The sequence below is a fragment of the Tamandua tetradactyla genome, chromosome 11 (genome assembly GCF_023851605.1).
Source record: "Tamandua tetradactyla isolate mTamTet1 chromosome 11, mTamTet1.pri, whole genome shotgun sequence".
Classification (NCBI taxonomy): Eukaryota; Metazoa; Chordata; class Mammalia; order Pilosa; family Myrmecophagidae; genus Tamandua; species Tamandua tetradactyla.
In genome coordinates this window covers 32,031,603-32,054,103 of record NC_135337.1, presented here as the reverse complement: position 1 = coordinate 32,054,103, position 22,501 = coordinate 32,031,603, and the positions used below count along the sequence as shown (strand labels likewise).

General features: G+C 33.8%; 1 protein-coding gene across 1 annotated transcript in view; it reads right to left on the bottom strand.

Annotated features, from left to right (window-relative positions):
- The window catches only part of GLMN (glomulin, FKBP associated protein), a 37,170-nt gene that overhangs the window by 4,779 nt on the left and 9,890 nt on the right, over positions 1-22,501 (bottom strand). The window contains exons 4-16 of the mRNA XM_077120279.1: positions 21,907-22,026; positions 19,588-19,696; positions 16,303-16,543; positions 14,922-15,024; positions 10,902-11,089; positions 9,604-9,657; positions 8,032-8,062; positions 7,841-7,930; positions 6,899-6,940; positions 6,717-6,790; positions 5,157-5,241; positions 4,543-4,652; positions 3,759-3,822 (exon numbers count right to left, since the gene is read on the bottom strand). Coding sequence (XP_076976394.1) covers positions 3,759-3,822; positions 4,543-4,652; positions 5,157-5,241; positions 6,717-6,790; positions 6,899-6,940; positions 7,841-7,930; positions 8,032-8,062; positions 9,604-9,657; positions 10,902-11,089; positions 14,922-15,024; positions 16,303-16,543; positions 19,588-19,696; positions 21,907-22,026 — 1,311 coding nt within the window. The remainder of the gene's footprint in view (positions 1-3,758; positions 3,823-4,542; positions 4,653-5,156; positions 5,242-6,716; positions 6,791-6,898; positions 6,941-7,840; positions 7,931-8,031; positions 8,063-9,603; positions 9,658-10,901; positions 11,090-14,921; positions 15,025-16,302; positions 16,544-19,587; positions 19,697-21,906; positions 22,027-22,501) is intronic.

Genomic DNA, 22,501 nt, shown 5'->3' with positions numbered 1-22,501 from the left:
TATCAAGTTGCCATCTTGGACTGTTTTTTTTTTTTTGCTAATTTCCCTAGTATGGTAGGTTTTATGGTAACTTGCATGGCAATAATCTGGAATTTTTTTTTTTTTGCATGGGCAGGTACCAGGAATTGAACCGGGGTCTCTGGCTTGGCAGGGGAGAACTCTGCCTGCTGAACCACTGTGGTCTACCCTAATCTGGAATATGTAATCCTTAAAAAACTTTTAAAGAAAACCATTAATTAAGAAAGTCAGTCCTCTAAACTGGCTTATCCTTTTCTCTCCCATGAAATATTTAAGTCAAATAAAACTTTTGCATTTTCTAGGGATATTGTAGTAGAAATTACATAAAGCTAACCTGCTCTCATATCTTCCCTTTCTAAAAAGAGGACCACTTGCTGCCTCTGTGCTCCATACCAAGATCAATCTATCAATCTTTTTTTAAATTTATTAATTAAAAAAATAAAGAAACAAAACAACATACATAATCAGTAATTCACAATATCATCACTTAGTTGCATATTCATCATTTCTTAGAACATTTGCATTAATTCAGAAAAAGAAATAAAAAGACAATAGAAAAAGAAAGAAAACGAACACAGGAAAGAAAAAAAAAAGATTATACCTACCATACCCCTTACCCCTTGCTTTCATTGATCACTAGCATTTAAACTAAATTTATTTTAGCACTTGTTCCCCCTATTATTTATTTTTATTCCATATGTTTACTCCTTTGTTGACAAGGTACATAAAAGGAGCATCAGACACAAGGTTTTCAGAATCAGTCACATTGTGACAGCTGTACCATTATTCAATCATCCTCAAGAAACATGGCTACTGGAACATAGCTCTGCATTTTCAGGCAGTTCCCTTCAGCCTCTCCATTACATCTTGAATAACAAGATGATATCTACTTGATGCATAAGAATAACCTCCAGGATAACCTCTCGACTCTGTTTGGAATCTCTCAGCCATTGACACTTTGTCTCATTTCCCTCTTCCCCCTTTTGGTTGAGAAAGTTTTCGATGCTGAGTCTCAACTCATTCCAAGATCTCTGTCCCACGTTGCCAGGAAGGTCCACACCCCTGGGAGTCATGTCCCACGTAGAGAGGGGTAGGGTGGTGAGACTGCTCATTGTGTTGGCTGGAGAGAGGGGCCACATCTGAGCAACAAGAGGTTCTCTTGGGGGTGACTCTTAGGCCTAAATTTTAAGTAGACTTGACCTATCCTTTGTGGGGTTAAGTTTCATATGAACAAACCCCAAGACTAGGGGCTCTGCCCATAACTTTGGTTATTCACACTGCTTGTGAGAATATCAAGAACAATCTATCAATCTTAATCAACAAAATTCCTTTTCTTCCCGTCAGACAAATCAGATCATTTTTAGTTAGATATGGTCTTTCCTCATTATATAAATAGTAAAAACTCTTATCGCACCCCAAATACATCTTCCTGAAGCCTCAGAGCCTTGCCTCTACTGAATTTTATGTTGTATTTTTTTCTATTGTTACCACAAGCTCTTTCGGTAGTCAGAATTCAGTTTGTGATTTTCAAGGATCTGGCCACTGCCTGGGGTCAGATTTGTCTCTACCACTTACTAGATATGTGCCTTTGTACAAGTTAATGATCCTTTCTGTGCCTCAATTTTTTAAAAATTATTTATTTTTTGTTGATATGTATTATATATTCACATACCATGTAATCATCCAAAGTGTACAATCAGTGGTTCACAGTATCATACAGCTGTGCATTTATCATAAGAATTGACTTAACTTTTTCTTTTTTGTGAAAATAACATATATACAAAAAAAGGAATACATTTCAAAGCACATTGCAATAATTAGTTGTAGAATAAATTTCAGAGTTTGGTATGGGTTCCAATTCCACAATTTTAGGTTTTTACTTCTAGCTGTTCTAATATACTGGAGACTAAAAGAAATATCAATATGATTCAGCAATCATGTTCATTTGTTAAACCCTACCTTCTCTATATAACTTCACCATCATCTTTGGTCTTTCTCCCACTCTTTAGGGGTATTTGGCTATGCCCATTCTAACTTTTTCATGTTGGAAGGGGCTGTCAATAATATCGGATAAGGGGATGGAACTAGTTGATGCTCTGGAGAGGCTGGTCCCTCTGCATTTCAGGACTTAACTGGTCCAGGAACCCATCTGGAGGTTGTAGGTTTCTGGAAAGTTACCCTAATCTGTGCCTCGATTTTATCACCTATGAAAATAGGAAAATAAAAGTACTTACAGCATTGTAAAGAATAAACGCGATCTATAAAACACTTAAAATAGCACTTGGCCAGAATGATGGTTGCACCTCTGGCAGGAGGGAAGTGGAGAAAGGGAGACCCACAAAGTGGGAATTAAGTTGGAAGGGACATGAAAGCACTTCTTAGAATGATGACAATGTTCCACATTTAAGAGTGTGAATAGCACAGATCTACATATTTGTTAAAACAGGGAAATTCTGTACAGTTCACTGTATGTGAATTTTACCTCAATGAAAAATGGTAAATATATACTTAACTCTACTTAGTAAAATACATACTAAAATATTTAGGGGAAAGTATTCTGATATCTGCAGTTTACTGTGGAATGCACCAAAAAATAAGAGATTAAAAAAAAAACCCAAAAATAACAACAATAAAAAAGGAAAGATGAAAAATAAGAGATTAATGGATGGATAGACAGATACATGATAAAGCAAGTAGAGGAAAATGTAAATGGTAGGCTCTATGTGGTAGGTAAATGGGTTATCACTATAAAATTCACTCAATTTAGTTTGAAAATTTTCACAATAGAATGTTGCGGGAACTGGCACTGAGTATGCCCTGTTAAATGTTAACAAATGCTGCTTTTGGCTCAAAAGGATAAATACATGTCGAATCACTGAATTTACTAAAAGGAAGGAAACTACTACTTTTTCCAGAAACTTTTCAATCCCAAATCACGATTTACTTAAATTAAAAAAAAAACAAAAAAAATCTTTGGCATCTTTATATAAATATCAATTACTTTCATTCCTTTTATTACTTTCTAAAAAAACCTAGATTAACCACAAATTGTGATTCAGATAGTTATAGTTAATGGAGATGACACATAATAGGGAAAGCAACTATTAGAATAAGGTAGAAAGAGAGAAGATAAAAAGCAAATATAATTTTACTGTATGACTAATCTCCCTCAAATAGTTTTCTGTTTATCAAGTACCTCTAATGATGTGTTATTAAAAAAATTCCAACTTCCTACACCTTATCCAAAAGGTACTGTTAACATATTCAGTTTTAGTGCTGAAAACATTTTAACTTGCCATGTCTGATGGAAAAATATCAAAATATCAGATTTTATTTTACATGGAGGTTTCAGACTTAAATTATGAGGTAAAGGTGGAGGCAACTGAACAAGACATCCAAATATATGTTAAGCTCAAAAGGGTTAAGTACTAGGGATTTGCAACTTATTTGCCCTCACAGAGCTAAATGATGCTCACAGCAAAAGAGCAGAGAGCTACAGTAGGGAAAGAAAGGGAAAGGAAAGATGGAAGGGTGATACAGCCTCCTGGGAATTAACTTCAGGTTTCCTGGGAATTAACTTCAGGTTTCAGAACAATCTGTGGCACTTTTCTCAGCCTTTATAGCTTTGTAGCTGGGTGTATGGTACAAAATATTGGCCTAATGGCTGATTAAGAAAAGCTGAATCATTCCTTATGCATTTTGAATATACTCACAGTATTTTTTCCAATAAATTCACTTACCTGACTGTCATTTTCATTATCTTTGATAACCAAATACCTCAATAAATTTAATGAAGCCATGATCCTGTTAATTAAAAATACATAAAATGTTATGTACAGTAGAGTTCTACATAATCAATAGTGATTTCAATGAATAAGCCAAATTAAAACCTGGGGTATATTTACAATTAAGTTTGCCATTAGAAACTATTCCCTTCAGTAGATCTTTTGGAGTAATAACTTTGTACACTTGTTCTCCATTTAAGTTCACAAAATAAAATTACAACAGTTACTATCCTTTTTTTCTCAAGGAAGCCTTATTATCTTGAATATATGAAGGTATAACCTCTTGCTCTTGGAATTTTAAAATTCCTTTTATAAATGCTTTCTAGCATACATGTTCTATGCAAGAAAAAAATTCTTATGCCCTGGAAAACAACATAAAACAAAACAAAATTCAAACACCAAGCCTTTTTAAAGTTATACATGAGATTCTTAGTTTTTAGTCACATATGCTCACGTGACTTACAGCAACTATCTATACACTATATTGGAATACTGGATATGCCAAAGGTTCAGAATCATAGTGTCGGTCATTCTTCTGGAAGGAATAGTATTTCTGAGTTTGTTTCTATACATTATCTAATCATTTAAATACAAAAATCTTTTTGTAGTTTTATGAATTACCCTTAGATCACAAGGAAACACATATAATGTGTTTATATAAACACTGTTTAGGTTCTTGAAATAGGGATTTTATATTTTATTCTGATTACTATTCGAATCTTTGTAATGGTCACCTCACCTATCTGAGTTTTGCAGTAAATCTGTTTCAGCACCTTCTGGGAGAAAGAGTACTAAATCCAGAAGGGAAATTAGCTGTGGTCCTGTAAACCATCTGTTGTTAGGTGTTCTCTGAAAAGCAAAAGAAAAATTGGGAAAGGCTTTAAATAAAAACTTAATAAATCCATTGTTTTTCTAATACTTTCATGCTACAAAAATAAACTATTACACATTTATAAAGTATATTTTTAACTTTAATTTCCATTCTTTCATTCACTGTTTCCAGACACTAGGAATAAACCCTGCCATCTTGAGAAGATGAGTGTGCTCTCTTTGTTTTCTACATGTAATTACTAAACATTCAAAATTGATTCAAGTTTCCCTTTTTTTAGAAGTATACAGAAAAACAAAAAGTCATAGTTCAAAGAATCAACACAATTTGCATAGCTAATAATACTTCAAATTTCAGGGTTTTTTTTAAGAATAAAAATTAATAGAATAAATAGAAATTAAGAAAATTAATCCCAATATTAGAGATATGAAAGTCTATAGGGCAAAAACTCACATTAATATATTCCACAAATGAATAAGTATATCCTACAAAATAAATTTATAATTGATATCCTATGTTCTTACCTTTAATGAAACATCAATTTGATTTTTGATATTCTGAATAATAAAGGCTTCCACACCTGAATGATTACTTGTATTCAATAAGCACCTTGAAAACAAAATTACAGTACATCTGAAATTATCCTGGACTGCATTTTAATGAAATGATGATTAAAATTATACAAATTCAAATGGGTTGTTTTATTTCTAATACAAAATCCTGAGTAAAGATAAAGTGGCAAGGTTATGCCAATTACAAAGTCATCTATTATAGTTATTTCTGTTATAACTAGTAAATTCTATTTCTAACTAGATTTTCCAACAAATTTCTCTTAAAACAAATTTGAATCTTTTTATGCAAATAGTTGCAATAATTTAACATGGCAAGAATGGGCACTAGTATAATAGCCTAAAAACTCCCCAAATTATTTCCTGTGAAAGTAGACCAGTGCTGATTACTATAAGGAAACCTATTATGTCTAGCTTAAGACAGAAAGTGGAATTTTTTTTTTTGTAGATACTGGTAGAGCAAAACAGGAAAGCTGTTATGAGACCTAAGCATCAAATTAAGATCTTATAAACCTACTCTAGTTGAAATAAGCATTTCTATCTGCATACCTCTATCAGCAGAATGAAGAAAAAAATAGGATTTAATTTGGGATTGGTGTTAGCCAATCCCAAAGTAGATTTTTTAGCAGTTTGACATTGCCAAAATTTGTTTTAGATTCATTTTTATTACCTAGAATAAAGATTGGCAAACTTAAGGCTTGCAGGCCAAATCCATCCTGCTGCCTTACCTTTTTTTTTTTTTTTTTGTAATTATAATTTTATCGGGATATACCCACTGGTTTACAATCTATAGCTGCTTTTGTTACAAAGACAAAGTTTCACAGTTACAACAAATAAATATACAGGGCAACAAAGTCTCTATTTACTATCTGGTCCCTTTACAGAAATTTTCCTAATCCTGTTATAAAAAAGTTATTAGAGGGCCACGGTGGCTCAGCAGGCAACAACACTTGCCTGCCATGCCCGAGGACCCGGGTTCGATTCCCGGTGCCTGCCCACGTAAAAAAAAAAGTTATTAGACTCTTTTCTCCCTCAGAGCACTATTAGTAAGCTCTGGTGTTAACTTACAGTAAATATTTTGTCAAAGTTATAATTCTAGAGCTATTATTTCAACTGCAAATAATGGAAATTATTGATATATGTAAAGTTCTAATAGGAACTTTATCCATCTTTTATTTTAATTTTTAAGTTCTTTTTTTAGAGTACCTCAAGTAATTGAAATCTATACTATTATTCATGTAATATATGAATAATGTGTACATATGAGTTATGGATGGCATGCCAATCAGTCTGTGGTATTTGTCAGAACAGCCCTGGCAAACTAAGACAGTATGTGCCTATAATATATGATTAACTTCTCTATCCATCACAAAGAGAATTTATTATAATATAGCTTCCAACTAGAGTCAAATTACATATAAAATATACTGAAATATTCAGCCCTGAAATAACTGCATGACATTAATCGGATTTTTAACCAATCACACTTAACCATTAACCACGCTGGATACATACCTAAACAATGTATATTTGCCTTGTGAGTCCAACTTGTTAATATATAGCTGAAGCATCGCTAAACCCTTTTTCCTCTAAAATGGAACAAACAACATTGTTATACAAAACGAATAAAGATTAAAATATTTATCCAATTTTCTTACTGTAACATATCATTATTTAATTTCAAAGCATTTACATACCAATGTCTCAATGGGGCAAAGTGTCGTTACTTTCACTAAACTCTGGAAACAAAAAATTTCAAATTCAGATGTAAACAGATTATATGAGTGCAAATAAATAAACTATATTATCAACAGTGGGTACTAAAATCTCAGAAAAGGGAAAGTAGGAGATTTAAAAGTGAAGTTGATTTTTTTTCCTTGAGTCATTCATTCCATTGTTATGTCCATGAAGCTAAATAAGTACAATAGATATTTGGAAGTGATATAGAGTGGGATGTTACAATACATGAATTTAGAAGTGAATGGTAATATCAGTTATGTCAAGGGTTGCAACAATGTGAACTCAAACATGCTGAAATATAATCCAGTCTTTAAATATATTAATAAAAGCCATACTTTTCTATGTAAATAGTGGGAAAATGAGTTTCTCCACTGGCATCTTAGAATCTGACTTGGATCTAATAATAGTCTTAGCCAAAATAAATCATAGGAGGTAAAAGTAAGTGTATATTGGTCTTTGTAGTAACAAGTAAGTGCATGCCTCTAATGGAGTCCTGAGGACTTGACTTATGTATGACAAAAGTGAAGAAGCATCATTTTTCAAGATTCTTCATATCAGCAGTAACAGTGTTAACAAAGAAGGTTCTGCTTTTCCACTAGATGCTGTGCTGTTAGCTATGGCAGCCACTAGCTGTATACAGCTATTTAAATTTATATTAAATTTAAAGTTCATTTCCTCAGGTGTACTAGCCTTATTTCAAATGCTCAATGTGGCTAGTGTCTACTGCATGGTACAGCTCAGATAACAGAACATTTTCACCATCACAGAAAGTTCTATTGGACCATGCTGGACTAAAGTATTCAAAGAATGTGGAAAAGAAAGTACGAGGTGAGCCAGAAAACTTAAGTTCAGAATAGGCAACAGGCTATTTTTGAGATTAGAATGCATATCTTATTTACCTGAGGTACAGTAAGAAAACTCTTGATTTCTAAATACTGATGAAGTAGACTGTTGTCTTCCAGTCTCAATAAACCATCCTCCAACAGATTCTACAGGTTAAAATATATGCAGAGTACAAATACATTGACGTGAATAGCTTTATTGTTTGCCTAAATGTATTTAAATTTTAAAGGGAGCAAACAAATCTTACCAATCCCTTGGAGAAAACAGACTCTTCTGTTCTGGAAATGAACATTATAATTTATCAATATGATTTTATAAACTCTTTTAAATGATTCTTCATTTTAGGAAAAATAAATGGAAAATTAAAATTTAAAGACATTTTAAATATACATCATTAAGGAGAAATATGTTGACATATCATTAAGAAGAAACTCAGTTGAAGAACTTAGTTAAAATTTTTCATCTTTAATCTGTCATTTGATTTGGCTATTTACATCCAAATCTGACCAGAGTCAGACCACTGAGGGTTTATTTCCTAGTATCAAATCAATAACAATGCTATCAGCAAGTGCTAAGAAATCAATATATACCTGACACAATGTTACACACACACACACATATATATATTCCAGCTGATATTCTATAAAAGGTTTTCAATTCTCTTTAGATAAAAAAGAATTCAATGCTTTCCATTTGTGATAACACGTTTTTACAAAGAGTTTTAGGATCATTGTTTAGTAAATATAGAAGAGCTGTGGTAAAAATATTCAGGCTCCAGGTTCTTATTCTACCCATGTAAGGAGTCCAAGAATTATGTTTTTGGCTCAATGACTACACAGTTTGAATATCTCAAGAATACAGAACTTAGATTTAAAAAAAGAATATACTAGGATACTGTATTCTTACCACAAAGTAAAAATAATGTAAAATCATTAAGATATACATAATATAGCAAATTTAAAGTTAATAGCAACTTATGCCAGTAAATTCCTGTTTTATAGGTTGAGGGTTGGGACATTTGCCATGTTACAAATTTTCCTTCACCTGGGAAGAAATGGGATATCTTTTAGTATTCCTAGAAGATAGTACTGTAATGTCCTGACTGGTCTCAAGAGATAATTAAAGCATTGATAATGGGGAAAGAAAACAAAGCATGTAGAGTTTTGTGAAATCCTTAAATTTTCATCTGGAAAAATTATGTGTACCTGTTACCTTATAATTTTTTTTAAAAGAGAAATATCTGTTCTTTAGCACCTCAAATGAGAAAAGTTGCAATTGAATGACATGACTGCTAATAATCTAAATTATAAAAAGTGGGGGTGAGGGTGCATAGATGGTTCAGTGACAGAATGCTTGCCTTCCCATGTGGAAGGCCCAAAGGCTCGATTCCCAGACCATGCACCACCTAAACAAAACAAAACAAACCAAACAATGGGGGTGAAGGCACCTCCTTCTTTTGATGCAGTCCATGAAGCAAAAACATAGCTGAATTTCCTTTACTAACTGCTTCTCCTTAGATGGAGCAGGTTGTAGTGGGTTAGGAGGTTTTCAACTTACTCACTTTTGAAATAAGGAAAGAAATCTCAGGAACAGATGACCGGAAAATCATGGCAGTTATTATAAGACTATCTTAATAATATCTTGGGTTGAAAAGAGACTTTGTTGAAAAACACTTTTAACTTATTTCCTATTTGCCTGTTTTATAAAATAACCAATTAATTAATTAGGGCCTGGCCAAGAGAATGTACTTCCCTCTGGTCTTGATAAGGATTATTTAATACTTCTATTTAATTCTGAGATGCCATTGGAATGACCTTACCTTTGCAAAAAGACTTCAACATGCCCCATATTAAGTTGCAGAAGGTACGATGGGCTAAAATAGGGGGAAAAATACAAACACATACATTTTTAGAAATTTTACATACATAAGTCATTTTGGTGGTAGAGTATGAAACTTAAGAGTATGGGTTCTGGGGTTTGCTGAAACTATGTTTGAATTCCACCCATGCCAATAATTAGTTGTTAAGATCGTCGGCAGTTTCTTAACCAGTCTAAGACTGTTATTTTCATCTGTAAAATAAGATAATGCTCTATTTTATAAGGTTATTATAAAGATGAGATAATGCATATAAGGCTGTTAGTATAGTGTATGATACATGAACATGCAAATGGTAGCCATTACCGCAATATTTACATGCAAACATATCCCCAGGTATATTCATACACCAATATACGAACCCACACAAAGAAATATACCCAAGGCCTGCAAGACAAATACCCAATTCTTATTCTCATAGATCTTGAAGGTATTACATTGTAAAATTGTATGTTTATTTTAAAAATAATTGTGATAAACTATCTGGGAAAAGAACGACACATTCAAGGTAATTATAATAAGAGGATTCAAATCTAAACTGGGTGATGACAGAAGGCTTTTCTTACAAAGTGACATTTAAGGATAAAGATTGTTCTAAGCATATACATATGCCTAGCATATTCCTACAACAGGAAGGTTCAAGACACATTTCAACAAGAAACCAAAAGGTCTGTGTTACTGGAGCACAAAAACAAGAGGAAAGGAAGTTGGAGATGAATAAGAAAAATCAAGCAGGAGCTGGATCATGCAAATGCTTGTCTCAAGAGTAACATTAAGGCATTTAGACAGTTTTAAGTAAAGGACTGCTTTTTAAAAAGCTTTTGTTTCTAGTATTTTAAGAATGGGCTAGATTAAAAGGGAACCATAGTGACTGCATAATGACCCCACTCAGGATTATAGCAGAAGAGATGATGGTAATTTAAACTATTCCATGAGTACCTAACTAGTTCCTTCCCTTATAGTCCAGAGTGGTTCTAACAGCTTCAAAACCAAGCTCAGTTTAACATTTTCTGATTTTTTTTCCCTATTCCTTCATACTCATTTCAACATATTCATTGCTTGACCAATACAGGCTTTAACAGATTATAGCCAATATCACTTAGAACTAATAAAAATAGCTGTTGTTTCTATTTTAAATGCCTTAGCATGGTAATATTAACACCTATATACTGGACATTAGATAAGTGAGAGTTTGATGATATCTCTTTTAGAATGCATGAAGAAACCACACTGACTCTTACCTGAAGACCATTGGAAGTCGATCAATACTGATACCCTGTACAAATACTAGATATGCCAGAGAAGCCATAGAGTCTGCTAATTGTTTGTCTTCTTCTTCCTCAAATTCAAGGTAATTCCAAATCCTCTTTTTCCTTCCATGATTCAAAATCATTTTGGGAAAAGAGTCTCCCATTGCTGATAAAAAACCCTGTGAAAATAACAAAAAAGGGAGCTGTAGCAGACAGACCTTAGGGTACTCTCCACCATGTTCATGCCTGAGACAATACCATCCCTTGGGTATGGGTGATACTTGTGAGACTTGCTTCTAACCAACAGAATGTGGTCAAGGCGAAAGATGTCACTTCTGTGATTAGATTATGTTATACGAAAAAAGTGAAGGACTTTTTGTAGATGTAATTAGGGTTCCGTATCAGTTGATTTTGAGTTATTCAGATGGAAGAGTATCCTAGGTGGGCCTGACTTAAGCAGGTAGAAGGTTTTTAAAGAGGGTCCAAGGCCTCCTTCAGAGTCAGAGATTCTCCCCTACTGGCTTTAAAGAATTAAGCTGTCATGTTACAAGAAGGCCTATGGAGAGGGCTATGGGACAAGGAACTGCAGGCAGCTTCTAGGAGTTTAAAGCAGCTCCTGACCAACAGCCAGCTAGAAAACAAGGACTTCAATTCTAAACCTACAAGTAGATGAATTCTGCAACAAGCTGGGAGAGCTTGGAAGTAGCTCTTTCCCCAGTTAAACTTCTGACGAGACTGCAGCCCCAGCCAACACCTGGATTGCAACCTGATGAGACCCTGAGCACAGGACTTATCTAAGCTGTGCCTGGACTCCAGACACACAGAAACTGCAAGATAACAGATCTGTGTTGTTTTAAGTTTTAAGATCGTGGGAATCTGTTATACAGCAATAGAAAACTAATACCAAGGCCAACAAAAAAAATCATGCTTTACATAAGCATTTATATATCAAATGCCTTCTAAATCACCTCAATCTTTAATTTAGAATCATAATTAAAGGCATACAGAATTTTACTGACAGTCAAATGACCTGACTACTAGATGAGGTGCACAAAAGAAGATCATTTTACATTTAAATTTTTTTAAAAAAAGTACTTCAGAGATAAAAATTTAAGAACAATCCAAAATGGTGATACATACAAATACTGTGACATGATAGTAAAACAACTATCTGTTTTTCTGGCTGAATGATTTTAGTTGTCCTATCATCTAGTTCACTGATTCTTTCTTCTGCCTGTTCAAATCTGCTGTTGTATGCCTTTAGTCTATTTTTAATTTTCATTACTGTGCCTTTAATCCCCATAATTTCTATGATTCTTTTCAAACTTTCAAATTCTTCTTTATGCTTACTCATTGCCGCCTTTTAAAAAAATATCTTTAATTGTGAAATATAACATATATACAAAGAAGCAATAAATTTCAAAGTACATTTTAACAACAGTTATAGAACAGATTTCAAAGTCTGATGTGGGTTACAGTTACACAATTTCACATTTTTCCTTCTGGCTGCTCCAAGACAGTGGAGACCAAAAGAAATATCAATATAATGATTGAGTAGTCATACTCATTTGTTACATCCTATCTTCTCTGTTATAACTTCTCTTTTTCTTTTGAGCCTTCTCCCAATCTTTAGGGATATTTGGGCTATTCCCAGTCTAATTTTTTCACGTTGAAAAGGGGTATTGAAACTATAGCAAAGGGGGATGGAACTAGTTCTTAGAGAGGCTGTCCCCTCTGGGTTTCAAGGACTTAGCTGATCTAGGAACTACCTGGAGGTTATATGTTTCTGGAAAGTAAATATAGTGCATGAAACTTTTGTAGATCCACAGACAGAGCCCTAGGTGTTAAGGAATAATGTTGGTTGAGGTTTGGCAAACCTTGGCAATTAGCAATATCTAACTGAAACTTGCATAAGAGTAACCTCCAGAATAGCCTCTCAACTCTAAATGAACTCTCTTAGCCACTGATACCTTATTTTGTTACTTTCTTTTCCCCCTTTTGGTCAGGAAAGCATTGTGGACCTCAGTGCCAGGGCAAAACTCATTCCTGGGAGTCACATCCCATGCTGCCAGGGAGACATTCACCCCTGGATATCATGTCCCACACTGGGGAGACGGTAATGATTTTCCTTGCAGAGCTGGCTTAGAGAGAGAGAGAGAGACGCCATATCTGAGCAACATAAAGGTTTTCTGTAAGTAACTCAGGCATAATTAAAGGTAGGCTTAGCTTCTCTGCTACAGAATACTGTCTCCTTAACATCCTTCAGCTTTAAACCCATTAGTTTATTCCTATCCATATTTTCTTTCATATCCTTGAATTGGTTTAGGGGATTTTTTGAACTTTAGTTGTTCTAAATTCTGTGTCGCATATGACATTTTAATTTGTTCCCTTCACTGAGCCTTATCTTCCTGTTTTGTAGTATAGCTTGTGATTTTTTTTACGATGTCTGGGCATCTGCATATTTGTGTGTGTGTGTGCATGGGCAGGCACCAGGAACTGAACCTGAGTTTCCAGCATGGCAGGCAAGGATTCTGCCATTGAGCCACCATTGTCCCACCCTGCATATTTTGATGTGTTAACTCTGAAGGTCAGCATCTAGCCTCTCACCTAGGGTTTTATTATTGATGGCCTTTGTGTTAAGGTTCTTCTTTGACCCTTGGTTCAACTTATTCTAGATCTCCATTGTTAGTAGTTACTGCAACTTTCCATAATATCAATTTCAAGCATTCTGCTCTCTAACCTCCTATCTTTTCAGCTTACTTCTTCTAGTAACCTAATTCCAATAATTTGCTAACCACATCAGGAACCCACAATCTATAGATCTCATCATCTTTTCACTGTCTTCTCACACTTATATGTCCTAGCTTCCCTCCTTACCCCACTTAAATTCTTTGGTCCATCATTAAATCACTTCCTGACATACACGCTCAATGCCCTTACCCCTCTCTTGCTTTGTAGAACTTATCCAGTTCTCAAAGCCCCAACCTAGCTAAAATGAACTCTCCTGTCATGCTGTACCTGCACTTATGCAGCAGAACATGACTGAAGAAAAGCACACAGATACGCTGACTGGTTTCTCTTGAAATTCATGAACATCAACCTCAAGTATATATCTTTCTATATTTTAGGTTATTTCCCTAAATCACAGACCTGCACATTTAAAAAATTCTTGATGTATAAAGCTAGATTGTTTTAAAACTAAAGTAACTTGTTTCTGGAGCTATTTTGGAAATATTTATCAAGAACCTTTAAAATAAGCCTATCACTATTCCAATTTTAGGAATTTACTTTAAGGAAATAGTTAAAAGATCATGCAGCGATTTAGGCACAAGGATACTCAACATAAAATTAACAATTAAAAGAAGAAAGAAAAAAGTCTGGAGTTGTTTGGAAACAATCAAAATGTTGAACTACATGGTCCAGGTTAAACTAATTATGGTAAATTCATATCAGGGAATATTATTAAGCCAATGGATGAATATTAACATGAAAAAATATTCATAATATTTTGTTAAGGGGAATTTAAAAAGTGTATGTATTTAAAAAACAAGGGGGAGTGCAATGATGGCTCAGTGGCAGAATTCTCACCTGCCATGCCAAAGACTGAGGTTTGATTCCCAGAGACTGATCATGCAAAAAAAAAGTGCATGTATTGGGGGTACAAGGGTAGTTCAGTTGTAGAATTCTGGCTTGCCATGCGGGAGACCCAGATTCTATTCCCAATCCATGCACTTACCAAAAACAAACAAAAATGAAACAAAAAAATCAACAAATGGTACTGCAATAACAGGATACTCACATGGAAAAATAATGAAATGGACCCCGCCATACAGCATATGAAAAAAAAATGTATGTATTATAACTTTTGAAAAAGTTGTTATATAAGCAGAAAAAAGTTTGGAATGGAAGGTGTTAATTAATAAATGAATTCATTTACATGACCATGTGCAGTATATGGGAATATAGGAGACAATATTTCAGATTACAGCAGATTAAATTATCTGTACTTACTATTATTTCAGATGCAAAATACCTTAAAGGATCATTTTCAGCTTCTTCAGGCTGTTCAAGGAATTGTGCTGTCAGCAAAGGGTATTTCAAGCTCTTGAAACAACTAAGGCATAAGAAATGGCAACTCTGAATACAATACTCCCTAAATATAAAATGCCTTGTTCTAAAACATCTCAATTAATTTTACATGAAAAATAATATAGTCACCAATAACTCAATGGCTTATACAACATCCTCCTTCCTAGTAACGGTGAGAGCACGAGAACACTCTGGGAGACTTAATGTGGAGAGATTCACTTCCATGTCTGGATTATATATATCAATGGATTCTGAATGCTGGTTTGAGGACCAGTTTTGGGCTAGTGTTCACAGGTTCAAGGAAAAACTGGAACAATGTAGTGATTTTTCCATGAAGCTGTATTTGTTTAATTTAGAAAACTAATCTGTGATTAAACCAAGCTTTCCTATTTAGTTAAAATCTTTTCTTTTATGAAATAATGGTGATTATAAATGGCAAAAATTTTCTAAATGTTGTAACCTGGCAAAACAGAAGCTGACAATACTCAAAGTTAAAAAAATAGAAATATTGTTCCACATAGTTCAAAAATCTAATCCAGCTTGAAATATAATGCAAGCTCCATATATAATTTAAAACTTGGTCATTTTACAAAATATGACATTTTATATGTTTTCAAAAGTTAGAACAGGAGAAATTCACTTTAATAATTTATTTTACTTAACCCACTATATCTGAAATATAATCATTTCAACATGTAATCAATGTAAAAATTATTGAGGTATTTTACTTAAAAAAATTTTTTATAACAACTTTTCAAAATCCAGTAGCAGGTATTTTACACTTAGAGCATATCTTACTTTGGAATGGTCATATGTCAAGTGCTTGACAGCAATATTGGACAGTGAAGGTTTAGTCCATGGTACCTTTGGAGCGAATGCTATTTATTATTGGGTACTTTGCCGCTATTTTTATGGACAAGTTGAATGTTCAACTATCTGGTGCTCGTTTTTCTGCTTGCAAAAGGAAAGCAAAGACACAATTCCCTCAGGGTAAGATCAAATTCCTTAATACATGTATCTGTTTCTCCCACTTTCATTATTCATTTACTATGCTGTAAAGGTAATACATAGGTAATTACAAAGTAAATTAAATGATAGGTTTTGATTTTGTAATTTTCAAAAATATCATATCCTCATGAAATGCCCCAATGCTATTATCTGAACACCTATTCTTCTAAAATTTCAAATTTGAAACTAAATTTATATTTACATAGCAAAAAAATAAGGCAAAGAAACATAAAATAACTAAACTGGCTACCAATTATTTAAGTCCATTGGAGATTTTTCTTAAAAATGCACTTACAATTTCAGTAATTCATCCTTTAACTTTTCCTTTTCCAGTGAGTTTTCTTTGTCATCAATGACTTCTTCCACAAAAGGTTTAGTGAACTCTATTAAGGCCTTACAGCACCGACAAAGGCCATAGTCATCTGTTTGTATTTGTTCTTTTGAGTATGGAACAGGAAGAAGAGACAGCTGATTCCAAAGGGTCGACAACGCTAACCCAACTGAGTATGCCTTGTTGTTCGGAAGTTTCTGAATCACTAAAACAGAGACCAATTTGTTACTTAAGATAGCCTCATCAATTATGCTAAACATGCGACAAGCCCAGTAAATACAGAATTTCTTCCCCCCACATTCTTCCCCTCTGCACTCCATATTTTAACAATTCTAAAATTAGGATGGCATATCTTAGATTAATTAGCAGAGTCTTTTTCCTTCTTTGTGGTACGTAAAACAATAGAGCATCTCACAATCACAGAATCTTACAAGAGATGCCATGAACTCGTTTAGCTACCTTTATAACATGTTACATATCTAACAAGACAGAAACTCCCCGTATCTGGGGAGTTGTTATGTATATGAAATATGAGAAAGTACTCTGTAAACTATAAAGCACTACACAAGGGAGGGTTTTTTTAATTTCCCCTAGAAGACTTTGAATATTTCAAGTGGTTCAAAGCTGGTGAGCATTCATATTTACAACAAATTTATTCTAATTTCCAATTCTGGGTCCATCTCTCTGACTCTAAGTTATATGTAGGTAATAAAAAGAAAAAGTAACCTCTTTACTTCAATAAACACTGCCTGTCTTGGTTGCCAAGTGATTTACCAATACTGTCAATGCACTCAGTAAAGGAACCTTATCATTCTACTCTTCCTAATTTCATACATCAACAGTACCTGGCTTCTCCCAACCCCAACCTCCCAGTGCAGAGGCTGAGCAAAGTCAGCTACTGCTCTTATCAGAGATACAGGACTACTTTAATGCTGTCAGACTGAGTACTGCAGAGACCACTGAGGTAATCCTATAAATATGTTTATAGGGAAATTTCTAGATATAAGTTAGAGATGGGAAAGTAAAAAGCTGTAAGTTAAAACATATCACATAAAAAATAGCATGGAATTACCATATGACTCAGCAATCTCACTACTAGATATATACCCAAAAGAAATGAAAGCAGGAACTCAAGACACTTGCACATCAATGTTCACAGAGCATTATTCACAATTGCCAAAAAAATGGAAGCAACCCAAGTGCCCATGAACTGAAGAGCGGACAAACAATATGTGATATATACATATAAGAAAATTATTCAGCTGTAAAAAGTAATGAAGTTCTGATACATGTGACACCATGCATGAACCTTGAAGACATCATGATGAGTAAAATATGCCAAACACAAAACAACAGATATTATATGATCTCACTGATATGAAATAATTAAAATATGCAAACTCGCAAAGTCAGAATTTAGAATATAGGTTACTAGGGCATTGTGTGGGGATAAGGAATGAGAAAAAGGCTTAAAATGTACAGGTTTCCTATTTAGAATGATGGAAATGCTTTGGTAATGGATGGTGGTGATAGCACATTTTTGTTTTATTTATTTATTTATTTTTGGGGGCGCATGGTCCAGAAATAGAACCCAGGTCTCCCATTGGAAAGGTGGGCATTCTAATCATTAAACTACCCGTGCATCCTTTTGTTTTTATTTTTAATAAACTATACTTATAGAAAAGAGCACAGGAAATGAATGACATTAATATAGTCGCATTCATTCTTGCATTCTGAAATTTCTTAAAAAGCTACAAGCCTAAGTGCAAAACTTCTCAGCAGCATTTAACATTGTGGAACGTCTCTCCATTTTTCCCTCAATTTTTATTTATTATAAAAATGTTTAAAACAATATTTTAAAAAAATTACCCCCATTGTTCCATCAACCTAATAAAATTCTTCTAATAGTAATTTTAAACCATATTCACACATATTTTTACTTTTGTAATTATATTAAACATATGACTTCATAGTGGGCCTCTTGGTACAAAATTTACATGATAAATATTTTGCCATGACTATTTCACAATTATTTTATTTTATTATTAATATTTTTATTAGAGAAATTGTAGAATTACAGAAACATACCGGAAATACAGAGTTCCTATATACCTCCCTCTCATATACAAAGTTTTCCCTATTATTAAGACTTTATATTAGTGCATAGCAGAACGTTTTAAACATAATTAACAGCACTGAATACATATATCTGAATGTAGTAAAAAGGGAAATGTTAGGTTGTATGTATCATAAAGAATAAAAATTAAAAAAAAAAAATCCATGAAACTACACTACAGTGAACACTAAGTTAAACTGTGGACTACAGTTAATGGCACAGTTGTAAAAATGTGCTTTCATCAATTTTAACAAACGTTTCACACCAATGAGAGGTGTTAATAATAGGGTAGTATATGGGCATCCTGTATTTGATGCATGATTGTTCTGTAAACCCACTTTTTAAAAAAAAATTTTTATTGTATAGTATAACATACATACAGAGCAAAGAAATAAAAAAGCAATAGTTTTCAAAGCACTCTTCAAAATGTGGTTACAGGATAGATCCCAGAGTTTGTCACAGGCTATCACATGATCCTCTCATATTTTTCCTTCTAGCTGCACCAGAATATAGGAGGCTAGCGGGCTTAAATACTTTTTTACCATCATAATCAACTTTGTTTTCCCTTCTTTTTTTGTGAAAGATAAAAACACATATACAAAAAAGCTATAAATTTCCAAGCACAGCATCACAATTAGTTGTAGAACATATTTCAGACTTTGAAATGGGTTACAATTTCACAACTTCAGTTTTTACTTCTAGCTGCTCTAAAATACTGGAGACACAATTTCTTAAATAAAGAACAGTAAAAAATAAATAAACTGTGGTGTGTCCCCCAGTGAAGTACTACGCAACTGTGAAAAAGAACGAGGATAATCTCTGTTAACAGAACGGAGTGATTTCTAGGATATATTATTAAAGGGAAAAAAAAGTACAAAAGAGTATAAGTAATATACTCCCTTCTGTATAATAAAGAAGGAAAATGAATAAAAAAAAAGAATGATATTCAACAAAATATTTAATGTGTAGCTACTCTGAGCTTTTTATGAGCAGTAGAATTCAACTTAGCATTACTATTACTTAAACAGACTACTCAAAAATTAGCTGTCAACTTTACTTTGGTGTAATGTGGATGTTTTGGGATAGACATCAAGATAAAACAAGAAATACTAAGATACCAAAATGTTCATTACCTGTCTGTAATGGTTGAAGTAAAAGGAGAATAATTTGTGATATCTGTTTTCCAGAGGGTTCTTCAATCAGTTCAAGTAAACCCAACAATAATTCCTTTGGATTACATAACTATAAAAATATTCACAATTGAACCTGTTTAATACAAGTTGTTTTAAAGCCATATAATTATTTCTAAAACAAGACATATACTGAGAAAACACAATTGCTTCTGCTTAATAGTAAAACACCTCATCTGTTAGAAAAAATATGTACCAACAAAACGTAAAATCTGTGATTGTCTTATCACTGTAAAACTAAAAAGAAGCAGGAAGTCAGAGGTTTCTTATGGAAGACTACATTTAGGAGACTTAAATTCCTGGCTAAAACAAAAGTTACAGAAGTTGGGGAAGGGAGAGCCTAATTACCAGAGCTGAGGTTTCCTTTGAGCTTCACCTGTCTAGTCTACTGGCTGCCTTAGATTTCCAGGGCTTCCAGCGGGTAGGACCATTCCATCTCACATTGTCAAGATATTTTGACTAGTACTAGTCTCTCTTGTACTTCTTAAACAGATAAAATTTTGCATTGCCTTCTGAATGCCCAAGCTTTATTACCTCATTCACTGTTTTATAAAAGCCCTCATAGTTAATTGATATCTAGATGTACTCTTCTCCGTCCAAGTATATATTTGCATTTACTTGCTCTGATTTCTCAGTAGCTGCTCATCATGCCCTTTTCTCAGAACACATCTTTCTTAGACATCATATATTGCTTTATAGCTCTACTAACCTTTTGTTCGTTTGAGTTTTTTTGTCTGTGGTTTTTAGCTTAAAAACAAAAGCACTTATTTATTTTGCTCATAACTGTGCAATATGGCCAGGCTTCATTGGGAAATGTTTCTGTTGTATATGACTTCGTTTCGGGTAGCTTTACAGGGTGGGGTCTAGATGATCCACTTTCAAGATGGTTCCTTCATGTGGCAGGCACACTGGTGCTGGACTGTATTTTAGGAACTTAAGTGAGCTATAGGAAAGACTCCTCAGTTCCTCTTCAAATGGGCCTCTCCAAAGCCTACTTGGGCTTCTTCATGGCATGGAAGCTGGATTCTAAGGCTGAGTGTTCTAAAAAAACCAGGTAGAGCTATCACCTTTTATGACCTAGTATCATTTTAAATCACATAGTATCACTTCTGTTTTAATCAAATCCAGATTCAAACTGAGGGAACAGAAAATCCACCTCTAAACTATGAATTCAGAATAGAGTACATACACACAGATTTCATGCCAACAGAGTCTCACTAACCTGTAGAGATGTAGCTCTCCCTATCATGAAGCAAAAAGATAAACTGAGTCACCAGCTCCCCTTAGCAGAAAAGTACAGTCACTGAGGAGGCACAGAATTATTTCACACTGCCAAGAATAGATCCAAGGCTTTGTATAATATATTTCTCTGTTTTCTTTACTATATTTTATCTCCACTTTGGTACTGTTCTCGTACAGCCTTAATGTGTGGAAATCTCATCTTTCTTCTATTCAACAGGGGACTTAAAACATCCCTCAACTTCCAATAAAATGTGTTTTTTACAATAATTTGAATATTCCAATTTCTATGAGCATACCTGAATTTCAGGTTTTTAGGTTATTAAACACTTCTGTGTTTAATAGAAATAAAAAATTATGGTTTGTCAACATTTTCTGGTAATCAATTTTACTTTTAACAAGGATCTCTTTCTAAGGTTGTTGGCCACAACCGATCTGTTTTCTACTTCCTATTCCTATTTCCACTGTGATTAATTACATTCTAGGCTTTTCATAATTTTTAGGGAATAAACGACAGAGAAGGAATACTGAGATTTGAGTCTAGTTCAAACATTGTCTAAAGATGATAGTATGGCCTTGAATTACACCTCTCTCAATCTTGAATTTCTCATTCAGACAATAAAGAATACTTGTAAAAAATACATCTTCCCAGGTGTCTCCCTGGAGATTCTGAATCAGTGGGTTTAGATGGGGTTAGTTAATTCGTTTTTTTTTTTTTTCGCATGGGCAGGCACTGGGAATTGAACACAGGTCTCTGGCATGGCAGGCGAGAACTCTGCCTGCTGAGCCACCGGGGCCCGCCCTGGTTAATTCTTATATTCAGAAAATGTGAGAAACACTGACATAAAATTACCCATTTGATCAATAAGATTGGGCATTTTCGCCAATAAGTTCTCTCCTACCTGTATGTTCACGAGGTAAGAGCTTTCTTACAAACAACAAGCACTAAAGCTCTGAACATTAAAGGAATTATAAAATTCTTCTGTGTGTCATGATAAAGAGAACCTAGTTTAATTAACTTACCTTTACCAATAAATTAAGCATCAAAAAATAATCTTTTCTTTTATCATCTTCCTTATCATTCCATGAAAGGCACCGAACAACAGGACCAACAAGATTCCAGCCCATATTCTTGATAATGACCTGTAAAAACATTTTCAGAGGAAAGTAAACACTGCCCTCTATAAGACTCTCACATTATCACTGACTTTCTGTGAATAAATATCAACATTTTTCAACAGTCTTTAAAAATTTTACTGAGAAAAAGCAAACGGGTCTTTACTTTTTACCAGGTAGGTTGGTCTATCACATGATTTAAATTGTTTCCCTATTTCCAGCAAGAGTTAATTTGCTTAGTATAAACTTTAAAAGGACATAATCACTGACTAGATATTTTTTATGAACCTGGGGAGCAAAATTCTCTGTAGAAGTTAAGTATTTACAAGGTAACCCTACAGATTTAGTTTGGGGGAAGGGGTCATGGCAAATGGTTATGAGGAAGAGGAAAATAAATACTGACTATCCATCATCACTTAATACTAAACACCCTCTTTAATACTACCAACTCTATGGGGTAAGATTGTTATCTTCAATTTACAGATGAGAATGCCAAATTTAA